Here is a 12,923-nt window from a genome sequence, read left to right on the forward strand (position 1 = left end):
CTTCATTTTATTTCTTGACTTGTGTTTCAAAGTTATTGGGATCTAACAGGTATTTGAATCAGTCATCAGTACTGGCGTAGTTGAAGCTGTATTCCTTCCCCTGTGAAATGGCTGATATAGCTCAGAGTTACCTTGTCAGAAAATAAAGTGCTCAAGGCAAAACCAGTCAGAGCATTTGAGGCAACCTAAGAGGAAAAGTTTATGTACTTTCACACTGCAGCAGGAAAACGCACAGGAAAATCAAATGTGCAACAGAAGGTCAGTAAAGGCAGATGTGTCTGTTTCTACCCACAAAACGTGATTGGGGTAAGGCAAGGCAGTTTGAGATGTTATCTGACGAAGCCAAACTAAACTAGTAATCTTTATGATTGAATTTGGGTCCATCAAACAAATCGCACTATCAACCTAAATTAACTTCTAGATAAGTGACTTATTATTCTGTAGTCTTTATTATAAATCGCTTAACTACTATAAGGAAAGAGAAACACTGAGAAACCATTATTAAAAGGCATGTTGATGGTGCAAAGACCAACCTTTAAACAAGCTAAATATGGATCTGATAAATGGAAGTAGCCTAGAGCAGTGATGGCCAAGCTATTGCATACATACCAGAGGTGGCACACAGCGCCCTCTCTGTGGGGACACAAGCTGTTGCCTCAGTTTAGCTCGGCCATGCATGCATGCTTGCCTCCCACCAGCCAGCTTGTCTTTGGGTCTCTGCTGCAATTCGGCAGGTGGTGGGCATGCATGCGCACGGGATGTGGGCTTGCGTGCATGGGAAGGTCCTGCACATGCATGCACAAAGGGATAGAATGCATGCAAGGATGCATGAATGTCTGGGGGAGGTGCACATACACAGGGCTGTGCATGCCTTGCATTTTGTGGATTCGCATGGATGCACACGCATTCATACACACCTGCGCACTTTGGGCATTCAGCCAATTTTACCTAAGATCATCTTCTCAAGAAATGTCGTTCATTGAAAGTTTGAGGAGGAGGTTTCTTTTCTTTTTTTCCAGACCTACCAGAACAGCCCAGAAGTCCTAATTTTATTCCTCCCCATGTTGACCCGTATCTTATCCGCAGGCCAGGATCGTTTGAATTCCTTACTTTAAAGTCTTTTAAAAACAAATTGATGTGAACATATATTATTGTGTATGGATTCCTCTGGAATATTGGGTAAATGTTTCTCAAACTTTATTCCTCTTTTTTCATATATAAAAGGTTCTCACGAGGAGAATAAAGGAAACAGAAACCAGAAATTAACACTATTCTATTGTATTTATTCAAAAGTGAGCTTCCTTGACTCTAATGGCAATCACTTCAAGGTCTGAACAGAAAATTCCTCAGGTTGCGTGATTTCCCAGAATTGTTTCTTCTTGTTCTTACTCAGATTATCTGATAGTGTAATCTGTAATGATTTTTAATGGATTTTTTTTGTCCCAAGTCAGAAAGAAAGGGAACATTTTCTCAGAAAATAGACACTTGAAAGTAAAGATAATCTCCATAGAGTCCACGTCATAGAAGGATAATTTGCCTAAACTGAATTCTAAGATAACAAGAATCCGTTGTATTGTCTTCCACAATGGAAGAATGGTTTTAGGTGTGGTGGTGACCTCATATTCCCCATCCATCAGCTGCAATACCCAAAAACCTTCAGTAGCCCTTATATTTATATATCCTTTTCTTGCTATGGATTCACGCACAGCACCAATGGCCCATTGTTTGGCCCTGCCCACTTCAACCACCCACTGTGAAGTCCCAGAATTGATGCCTTCTGTTCCCAGGATGCAAGGGAAAAAATTAAAGCGTTCAAGATTGTCAGGCAAGTCCTGGGCTTGTTCACCCAGGTATACACTTTTCCGATCTTCTGAAAGGATAAGGGTGGGAAAAGCTGTCTTGGGATCCAGCATCACCTCCACTGAAGAGAAGAGATGGAGAAAAGGTTGAAATGAAAAGAGTATTACCATATTTTTCGGAGTATAAGAGGCACCTTTTCCCTCAAAAAAGAGGCTGAAAATCTGGGTGCGTCTTATACATTGAATACAGCATTTTTTTACCTCCCAAAACCCCGCCCCCTTCACAAAAATGGTGGTGCATAGCCTTTAGTAGGCTTTCAGAGTGCTCCTGGGGGCTGGGGAGGGAAGAAATGAGTGAAAAATGGGCCGTTTTGATTCAAGTCTTGTGTTTGGAAAATACTTACTGCATCTGTGGACAACTAACCTTTATTTTGAGGTTCAGAAAACATCTCCTTGTCTGATTCTGCAGGTTGAAGAAAATCTGTTGGAAATAAGTCAGTTCTTATTTTTAAAAAAGAATCATGAATTAGCTAATTGGCTGTCCCCTTGTTTCCTTTGGTCATAATCATATGAATAACCTTCATAGGAGCAATGACCTCCCCCCGGATATCAGAACTACCACCGACCTCCGCTCCTTCTCTAAGAAGCTTAAAACCCACCTGTTCAATTTAGCCGGCCTGGCCTAATCCCAATTTTAGTCCCTCAAGTCTGCATTTTTAAATATTTAGGGGTACGCTTTTTAGCTGATTTTAACTTTTATTATTCTGTACAGCTGAATTTAGGTTTAATTCGCTTTTAAGGGTATTTATCTTTTGTATCTGGTTTTTAATGAGATGCCTGTACACCGCCCTGAGTCCCTTCGGGGAGAGGGGGTGGTCTATAAATCTTGAAAATAAATAAATAAATAAATAAATAAATAAATAAATAAATAAATAAATAAATAAATAAATAAATAAATAAATAAATAAATAAATAAATAAATAAATAAATAAATAAATAAATAAATAAAACATTAAATTGATTCAATTAAGATCAGGTTGTTTTTCAGCTAGAACTGAATCGTATTTAGCTAAAATATGGAGTGACCAGTTTTCCCAACCAGTTGCCCTTTGGATATATTGGATCACAGTTCCCATCATTCCCAGTCAACACAATAGAAGGACAGCAAGTTGGGCTGCATTGCTAAGCAATTTTTCACATAGCAGAACTATATTAACTCATCATACTACATAGGAAGCAGGGACTTTCAAGGTTTACCAACTTGGCCTTTTTGCAAAGAAAGCTGCTATGTGGACAGCTTCTGATGTTTGCTAAACCCCGGGCAGCTGTTTTCAGTAGAAATGGGCCCATTAAGAACATGGACAAGAATAGACAAGGGTCTAAAGCACATCTACAGCAATGTACTGGGAGGTAAAATTCAGGGCTTAAAAAAAAATCATGATAATTGCTTAAAAAAAACAGGGAACATTGCTTTCCCAGAATGTTTTTTTTTCAATTATTTGCATTTCTCTCCAAATGTGCTCATTTTCTCCAGTGTTCTATTCCTGCAGTTCCTTGTTTTTCCTAAGATTATTTTTTTCTCCCAGGCCCTTACTGTTATCTGGGTCATCTGAAAATATGGAGCTCTTTTATTCCTAAATAGAAAAGATGAGTCCTAATTTTACATCTTTCTCCCTATTCATTTACCCATTTCCTATACTTTGAAACTTCCTGGGTAAGGACTCTAAAAGAGACTGTCACTAGAAAGCTTTGTTATCTTTAGAGTAAGGGACAAATCTGATTCTATCTATAGATTCCCTATAGGGAATTAGAATCACTCTTGAGCTACCAGTAAACAATTGGGCTTTGTTTACATACATTCTGACATCTCCTTTCGGATTCTTGTAGCCAGATCCTTTTTATTTATTCTATCCAGAATGCTGATGGTCATCTTCAGGGCCTTGGCATCGTCATATGCCTCAATCATGTATCGGGCTATTTCAATGTGGGCAGCTTTCTCAGTCTTGCAACGACGGATGGGCTTGTAGCCCTTATCAACTGGGTAGTCCTCAAGGTGCAGCTTAAATTTCTCGAATTCGTCTTCATTCAATTCTTCAAAATATTCAACCAGCTTGCAGCGGGGAGTGTGTGCCATTGTGCCCCTCAGTCTGATGTACCTGGGAGAAAGAAAATGTAAAGGCTGCAATAAAAAGACTCTATACAAATGAGATTAAAGTTCCTGTGGTCAAAGTTGTCCATTATTTATTAAGGTGACTTTAAGTGTCGAAAATGCATAAGTGTCATTTTCAAATGATAAAGAATATACAGCTGCAATGGATACTGCAAAAACACCCTCTTTAGACAGGGTAGATGGTCATTAAGATGTTACTTTCCAGGAAGAACAGCTAGACAAGAAGAAACCCATCCTCTCAGAAAACTTCTTTCTCTTCCTTAGCCAGAAAGACCATTTTCTCTTGTAATTCAGTGCTTCTCAATATATATTTTAATCGCCTTCCTAATTTATTTCTATGGGGAAGGATGATAACTGATTTTATAAATGTCTAAAATCTCTTTTCAGAGTCAGTTTTATGCATTAAGGATTGAGGTAAGAAACTGTGAATAACCTTGCCCAGTCACTTTACCTCAGCCCTAGGAAGGAAGCAATGGCAAACCGCTTCTGAAAAACCTTGCCCAAAAATCTTACGTGAATTTTTCCAAGCAATGTCTCAGAAGCGGACACGAATGAATGGAAGAGGATGGGATCCTTTTAGCTGAAGAATAACACAATATCTGTTATTCACACATCTACTAACACAATGGAAAAGATTGTAGGAAGTTAAAACCTACCCCTCTCCTAGAAAAATGAAATATCCTGGGAAATATTGAAAAGGCAGAATATTATATTTCCCTGGATAAGAAATGGAGAAAAATGTTTTTAGGCAGGAAATAGACTCACTCTTAATAGCCCCTACCTTTATCAACGGCTCATTAAAAAGCCTGATAAGGTCTACTCTGCATAACAATGGTAGGATTAGCCTTCTACAGAAACTCATCACAAGTACCTTGTGGAAAATTACATTAGTCAGCAAGGCAACCAAACTTGAAATCAAAGCATAGCCTACAGAGTTGATCCTGCTTGGCCCCATGGGAGTCTGACAACCAATCAAAATACAAACTCAAGATCAAAGGCCAGAAACCAGGAACTGTCTGCATCTCGCTCTCATTTCTTCTTCACCAACATCTGGAAGCATGTGATCCCCCTTTTCTGTCCAGGAGCTCAAGCCATGTGATCCTGTTCATCATTAAACCATCTTTCCAAGCAGCCTCCGTGTCTTTTTCCCCACTTGGAACTGAACCCAGAAGGACATTTCTTCCAACAAGATGAGACAAGAGCTTTTATTTCTTTTTTCTGTGCTCCATAAGAAAAAAAGCTTTTCCTGTGACAGGATGCCAAACCTTCATTATTTGAGGCCCGTTTTTTAGAATGCAAAACAGATTAACATCTTCTTTTTTGGACCATTTTTCATATTGAAGAAGTTAGGCTAATTAACTTCTAATAAAACATCTACAGTAGTTGGAGAAAACATTATAAAATCCTTCAGAATAGCACGAGAGAGAAATTATCAATATAGCTGTACTGAAGAAACTGGGGCCTTAGAACTCCCGAGGAACCATGTCCATCAGCCTTCATAACTGTCTAAGAGGATAGTAGAGGAAAAGGAAAAAGACCACTCAACCCTGCTTCTTTCTCTCAGCTTCCTCCTCCTCCTCCTCCCCGAGTCCCTCCTTTTCCGGCCTGTTGCAGACTAACTGTGGCCACGATGTCACCCCGACTTTGGAACCTGAAAAGCTGCGACTGAGACTTTTGCCACTCCCCCACCCCTCCCGCCCTCTCTGGCTGTGCTTGCCGTGCGGTGTCTTCTTTGTCTAGGATGGAAAGGGGGCGGTGGGTGGGTGGGTGCAAGGGCAGGTAAGCATAGCGAACGAGGGCGCAGCGCTTTCTGCAAGCCAAGGCTCCGGCGATTGGAGAGTGGCAGCAGAGAATCGCTCTTGCCCAATGGGTTTGCAACAGTCAAGATACCTTTAAGCCCGGGGAAACCGGAACCAGGAAGGGAAAAGAAAGGCAGCTACCTCGCTTCCCCGTCCATTCCCTTGCTTACCGCTGTCCTCCGCTTGCCTGGAGAATTCGGAGCAAAGGAATGGGGACCCGAGGAGGAACTCGTCGATCGGGCGCCGCTGCTTCTGACTACCCAGTGCGGATAGGGAAAGTAAAAATGAAAGTAGAGCTAGCTGTGGGTGTCCGTCTGTCCGTCCGACTTCCGCAACTGAAAAGGCTGTCTTAGGCTCAGTGCTCTTCAATGCCTTCATCCATATTTAGACGAGGGGATAGAAGGGGGACTCATGAAATTTGCAGATGAGCTGGCAGGAATAGTTAAACTCTCCAGACTCCAGGCTCAAGATACAGTAGGAGCTTGGGGTGGGGTGGGGACGGGGACTTATTGGAAGTCAGCCTTTCCAACTCCCTGTGCAAAATAAATCTTTAAATCGAGCACGATTTCGTCGACACAACCTCGCCATTTTCTTAATGAATAAATGTCCTAGCTTGTGACGTTATGCAAGGTCGGAGAGTTGCTACCCCTGGCTTTCAGGTTAAGCGAGTTATGGAAAATGTTGCCGATGTAATTGAAGTACTGGGGCCCGTTAAAAAAGAAATAGATCAGATGTATTTTTAAAAGCTTTTCCTTTAAAAGTTCCGGAAATGGAGTCGGCCGGATAAATTAATCAATCTTTGAGCTCTTACTTTGCTGAAAGGACTTCCATCACATTGCTCAATCCAGGCGCCCATATCTTGGACTCTGCTACCCTCTTGTGGTCTGTTTTTCACTCGGTATCATTTCCCCACCATCATTCTTTCATTTTTTGTTTCAATGTCTACGTTCCTCCCACCACCTCACCCCACACAATTAGTTAATACTCTCAAGAATTGCCATTTTTAAAAGCAATATTAATTCGAACAATTTTAATTTGAACATTTCTGTTGTTCCCATAACACATGGAACCAGGTCACTTCATCTGCATCCAGTTAGTCTGTTTTTTGGAAAGTTGAAGTCATGTATAAAGGCAGTGTCATGATGCAAATTCAGGACCTGGTGCATGATGTATGATCCAGGTGACCAATTAGCATTTACCTTCTATTCTGACATCGTGAGACATGTTTTGCCACTTGTCCTTAGTATATAATTTAATTTTAATTTAATTTAATTAGCACTTCTAGACCGCCCCCTCTCCCAAAAGGGACTCGAGGCGGTGTACAGTCCATATCAAAAACATCATAAATAAAATTTAAACAATTAAAATTATTAAATGGATAAATACATAAATAAGAGGAGGATAAAAATAGACAGAACTGTAATTGCTAAATGAATAATTTAAAATATACAAAATTTAAAATCCCAGTGTCCTATAAAATTAAGTCCCCTAAAAAACCAGTAGGAAATATATATGCCAGGAGGTAGACGTTAAGAATTATGCCAGGCCAGCCAGTCGGAACAGGTGTGTCTTCAGTTTCTGCCGGAAGGAGCGGAAGTCAGTGGTGGTTCTAATGTCGGAGGGGAGGTCATTCCAGAGGGTTGGGCCCATCACAGAGAAGGCCCTACTCCTTGGTGTCGCTCGTTGGCATTGCCTAGTGGACGGCACCAGGAGAAGCCCCTCCCTGTGAGAGCGAATTGGCCGCAGGGATGTGTGTGGGAGGATGCGATCCCGCAGGTAACTAGGCCCTATGCCATGGAGCGCTTTAAAGATGGTGGTCAAAACCTTGAAACGCACCCGAAAGACCACAGGTAGCCAGTGCAGCTCGCGCAGGAGCGGTGTTACGTGGGAGTACCTAGTACTCCCCATAACTGCCCGCGCGGCTGTGTTCTGGACTAGCTGCAGTCTTCGTGCGCGTCCCAAGGGAAGCCCCATGTAGAAAGCATTACAGTAGTCCAGACGAGACGTCACCAGTGCATGAGTGACCGTGCGTAGGGCATCCCGGTCCAGAAGGGGGCGCAATTGGTGCACCAGGCAAACCTGGTGGAACGCCCCCCCTTGCCACAGCTGCCACATGGTCGTCCATTGACAGCCGGGCATCTAGGAGGACGCCCAAATTGCGCGCCCGTTCCACAGGGGGCAGTTGTTCGCCCCCTATGGCCAGCGTTGGAGTCAGCTGACTGAACCGAGGCGCCGGTAGCCACAGCCACTCAGTCTTGGAGCGGTTGAGTTTGAGTCAGTTGTCCCCCATCCAGACCCCGACGGCTTCCAAACACCGGGACATCACTTCGACAGCCTCGCTGGGGTGATTTGGGGTTGAAACGTACAGCTGAGTATCATCAGCGTACAGATGGTATTCAACCCCAAAACCACGGATGATCTCCCCCAGCGGCTTCACATATGTGTTGAACAGGAGGGGCGAGAGGACCGACCCCTGCGGCACCCCACAAGTGAGTAACTCAGGGTCGACCTCTGCCCCCCCTGTCAACACACATTGCGACCGGTCGGAGAGGTAGGAGCCGAACCACCATAAAACGGTGCCTCCGACTCCCATCCCCTCCAGCCGGCGCAATAGGATACCATGGTCGATGGTATCAAAAGCCACTGAGAGGTCTAATAGGACCAGGATAGAGGAACAACCTCTATCTCTGGCCCTCCAGAGATCATCAACCAATGATAATGATATCTAGTAGCCACATTTGAAGACATCTTAATTTTGTTTGTCTTGGTATGTTATGTGAATTGTACCTATTTGTTATTCTGCATTTAATGAATTATGCAAAAATACAGTAACTCATTTAAGTGTGTTGTGCATATTGGAAAATTAGTATGGGCAATTTACAGTTTAGTTTGCAACCATCACATTTCCAATTAATCTTGATATCCTTATCAGAGCAATCACACACACACACACACACACACACACACAACACCTAAATTCATCTAACAGAAATATAGGTTGATGTTTATATAAATGAAAATATAAATATAAAAATACAAATGACAGTCAAAATGTTACATTATCTAGTTTATGTATCATCAAAAGGAACAGAAGTTTACAGAGTAACTGGAAATGATGTCTTCAACTTATGACCATTCTTTTAAAGCTCGTTCAAGGTTATGCCATGATGAAAAAGCGATGTACGACTGGTTTTCACACAACTGTAATAGTCACACAATTAAAATTTAGGTACTTGAAAACAGGCACATTTTTAAAATGATTTTTGCAGTATTCCAGGGTCACATGACTGCCATTTGTGACATTACCAAAGAGCTTTTAACAAGAAAAATGGAAGAGAAGGCAGATCTTCTGATGGCTTTAAAATTAGCTAGTTACATTCTATCTTGACTATTATTTGTCCAGCTTTTTCTATGTACAGACGTATTAAATAAAGTAATTAATTTTGGCCACATATATTTGGTCCTTTCTGTTAGATCTGGGCAACGAGAGACAGACTGCGGACACGAAGTGACTTAACAGCTCTTTATTAGTAATAGTAGTGATCCAGCTTCCTCTGTGGTCGGAGGGTTCCCCTTTTATAGGGATCGGGTACGCCCCTCGACCAATCAGAACGATACCTGTTTCCCGCTGTAGCAGCGGACCAGAGGGGAGACTTACTACGATATATGCTAATATCTAACACCCCTCCCCTCCTAGATGGAACGTTACGGTAGGTAACATAGTCTTTTAGGTAGGTGGGTGTTTGTCTTGCTCGGGAGGAGCGTCGTAGTTCGGGTTGGTTAGAAGTGGTTGCAGGATCGGGTGCTTTTCCTGTTTCACGTTCGGGAGGTTTTGTGCCTTCGTTGCTAGGGCGTTCTGGAGTCTTCTCGGTTACGTTGTCTGGGGTTTGCTCTGCTTCGTGCGTTTTCTCTTGTTCCAAGCTTGGATCGCAGGTGTCGTAGTTTTCTATGATGGGGCTCTCGCGTGGCTGACTTTCTGTAGGCTGGAAAATATCGTCTTCGTTTCGAAGGTCTGAGTGTGCTAGACGCCCCCGAAGTTGATCGATGTGCCTTTTCCAGTTCCGCCCATCTTCTAATTCCAGCAGATACGATCGTGGACCCGTGATGCCAATGACCTTTGCCGGCATCCACAATGTTCCCCCTGCATAGTTGTGGGCGTATACTGAATCCCCTATGCTGAAAGACCGAATTTTGCTTGTGGAGTCTGGGGGAGCTGTGGCAGAGTAATTTGGGTGCAGACGGTCCAGGTGAGACCGTAGACGGCGGCCCATGAGTAGTTCAGCGGGACTCCTACCCGTCGTTGCGCTTGGGGTAATATGCTGAATTAGGAGGTAATGGTCAATGCGTGTTTGCCAATCACCTGGACCCATCCTAGCGAGGGCCTCTTTTGCGAATCGCACCATTCTCTCCGCCTGTCCGTTTGATGCCGGATGGAATGGCGCGACGAGGGCATGCCGAATTCCCTGCCCTGCTAAAAACGTTTCGAACTGCATGGCCGTGAATTGGGGCCCATTATCAGAGACTAGGAGGTCGGGCAGGCCATGAGTGGCGAAAAGTCGCCGTAGAACCTTAATGACTGCCTCTGCCGTGGTTGAAGTCATTAGGACTACATCTAGCCATTTTGAGTATGCATCCACAACTATAAGGAAAGTCTGACCTTGGAATGGCCCTGCGAAGTCGATGTGTATTCGCGACCAGGGTGCTTTAGGTTTTTCCCATTCTGTGGCGGGCGCTTCCGGGGGTGCTGGTCTCGATTCCTGGCATGGGTCGCAAGTGGCCACCCACTCCTCTATTTCTTTGTCCATGTTTGGCCACCAAACATAACTTCTTGCTAACGCCTTCATTCTAACAATCCCCGGATGACCCATATGTAAAACCTCTAATACATTCCTACGTAAAACATACGGAATAACAACTCGATCCCCCCACAATAAACAACCTTGTAACACTGAGAGTTCGTCCCGTTTTGCCCAAAACATTTTGAATTCCGGGCCCACGTTTCCCTTCGGCCACCCCCTCCAAACCCAAGTTTGAACTTGCTTTATTACATTGTCTTTAGAGGAGAACCTTGCAACGTCGTATGAAGAAACCGGTCCAGAGTCCAAACAGTCAATGAGCAATACCGGTACTTCTGGAGTGGGGTCTGGCAGAATGTCAGGTAATGGGCAACGGCTGAGTGCATCTGCGTGTCCGAGAGTGGAGCCCGGTCGATGAATCAATTTGTATGAATACGCAGCCAGGAAAACAGTCCACCTGGTCATGCGTGGAGAAAGGGAGACCGGGGTGGGGCGGTTTCCCGCCAAAAGTCCCAACAACGGTTTGTGATCTGTAATTAGTTCAAAATCGCGGCCGTAGAGGTATTCGTGGAAACGCTTTACTCCAGCTACAGCAGCCAGCGCTTCCCTGTCCATTTGGCTGTAATTCCTTTCGGCCGATGAAAGAGTTCTGGAGTAGAAAGCGATGGGTGCTTCTTTTCCGTCGGGCATCCTGTGGCTGAGGACTGCTCCAACTCCGAAGGGTGATGCGTCGCAGGTCAATACCAGCGGTAGGGTCTGGCTGTATTGGACAAGCAGTGAGTCAGTGGTGAGCAGGCGCTTTACCCCGGCGAAAGCTGCAGCTTCGGATCGTCCCCATTTCCATGGTGCGTTCCTCTGGAGTAGACGGTGCAGTGGCTCAGCAACGGTCGCCTTCTGCCTCAGAAAAACGCTGTAGAAGTTAAGTAATCCGAGGAAGGCCTGCAACTCGGTCTGGTTTCGTGGTGTGGGGGCGTCCTGGATCGCCTTAATTTTCTTTGAAGTGGGGTGTATTCCCTGACCATCGATTCTATAACCCAGGAATTCTACGCTAGGCACGTTAATTTGGCATTTTTCCTTTTTAAGGCGGAGACCCTTTTCTCTGATTCTGGCCAAAACAGTTCTGACTCTTTTATTTAATTGCTCCTCGTTTGCAGTGGACACCAAGATGTCGTCAAAATAGGGGACGACTCCCGGTATCCCTTGCAAAAGTCGTTCCATGACGCTCTGGAACAATCCTGGGGCAATACTCACACCGAATTGTAGCCGGTTGCATTTGAATGCTCCTCTATGCGTCACTATAGTCTGGGCCTCCGCTGTGGCGCTATCAACTGGCAGTTGCTGGTAAGCTTGTGCCATGTCTAACTTAGCAAATACCTTTCCTGGCCCCAACGAGTGCAATAAGTGCTGTACTACTGGCACAGGATATGCGCTCTGTTGTAGCACGACATTAATTGTGCATTTATAGTCCGCGCAGATGCGGACTGATCCGTCTGGTTTGACTGGGGTCACGATGGGTGTTTCCCAGCGCGCGTGATCTACCGGCTCAAGGATTCCTTGCTCCACTAACTTATCTATTTCCTTATCTATTTTTGGGCGGAGTGCAAAAGGCACTCGTCTCGGTTTAAGTCGGATTGGCGCCACTTTGGGGTCTAAATTGAATGATATTGGTTTACCCACATACTTACCAAGACCGGGGCTGAACACATCCTCGAACTCCTTAAAAATCTGTTCAGCGCTGCTGTTTCTCACGGCGTTGATTCCGGTGACTTCTAACCCCAGGGCTTCAAACCAATCAAGCCCCAGAAGGTTCTGCAATGGCGCGCTGGCTATGGTCACGGGCAGCTGGGCTTCGATGTCCTTGAAACGGATGTGGAATGTGCCTTGGCCCACGATGGGGACTTGGTTCCCCTGGTAGTCTCGTAGCAGGACGTCTGGAGCGCGTAGTTGGCTCTTTCTGAGGCTAGGGATAGCCTGTTTCATGGATGCCCATGAAATAATCGTCAGGGTCGATCCTGTGTCAACTTCTAGCTCGCAGGGTGAGCCCTCCAAGAGGACTGTGACTCTCAGCCTTTTTGGCCGCTTAGGGCGGACCTGATGTATTGTGGTGAGATACGTTCGCAACTCCTCTCTCTGGGTCAACTCTATCTCATCGTCTACATCCTGAAAATACTCTCGTTGAGCGTCTTGATAGAACGCTCTTTCAGCTCTTTGTGTGTATTCTCTCTGGGGATACGTTCGCTCAGCTCCTTGTGAGTAATCTCTCTGGGGATACGCTCGTTCAGCTCTTTGGAAATTTTCTCTCTGGGTAAACACTTGTGGATTTCTCTCTGGGCGCCCTTTTTGACTTCGCCAAGGCCCT

General features: G+C 44.6%; 1 protein-coding gene across 5 annotated transcripts; it reads right to left on the bottom strand.

Annotated features, from left to right (window-relative positions):
* Positions 1–1,191: 1,191 nt before the first annotated feature.
* Positions 1,192–6,231, bottom strand: LOC309382283 (E3 ubiquitin-protein ligase TRIM39-like). Of its 5 annotated transcripts, none has more exons than XM_081933884.1 (4): positions 5,860–6,231; positions 3,657–3,955; positions 2,224–2,280; positions 1,192–1,921 (listed from the first exon to the last, which is right to left on the bottom strand). In XM_081933884.1, the coding sequence occupies exons 2-4, from the start codon at positions 3,931–3,933 to the stop codon at positions 1,395–1,397; spliced, it is 861 nt and encodes a 286-aa protein (XP_081790010.1). In that variant the 5' UTR covers positions 3,934–3,955; positions 5,860–6,231; the 3' UTR covers positions 1,192–1,394. The 5 variants fall into 5 exon arrangements, with proteins under 5 accessions (XP_081790010.1, XP_081790011.1, XP_081790013.1 ...); XM_081933885.1 differs by lacking the exon at positions 5,860–6,231 and adding an exon at positions 5,516–5,818; XM_081933887.1 differs by lacking the exon at positions 5,860–6,231 and adding an exon at positions 5,235–5,253.
* Positions 6,232–12,923: the final 6,692 nt, after the last annotated feature.

Source organism: Natrix helvetica (assembly GCF_964273705.1).
Source record: "Natrix helvetica genome assembly, chromosome: Z".
Lineage (NCBI taxonomy): Eukaryota > Metazoa > Chordata > Lepidosauria > Squamata > Natricidae > Natrix > Natrix helvetica.

Excerpts from the sequence above, each read along its gene's own strand:
- LOC309382283 (XM_081933884.1), bottom strand. The coding sequence starts at position 3,933 with ATGGCACACACTCCCCGCTGCAAGCTGGTTGAATATTTTGAAGAATTG. Across the intron at positions 2,281-3,656 it reads CCGAAAGGAGATGTCAGAAT|ATTTTCTTCAACCTGCAGAA; the intron begins GTATGTAAACAA and ends TATTTCCAACAG. Across the intron at positions 1,922-2,223 it reads TTCTGAACCTCAAAATAAAG|TGGAGGTGATGCTGGATCCC; the intron begins GTTAGTTGTCCA and ends TCTTCTCTTCAG.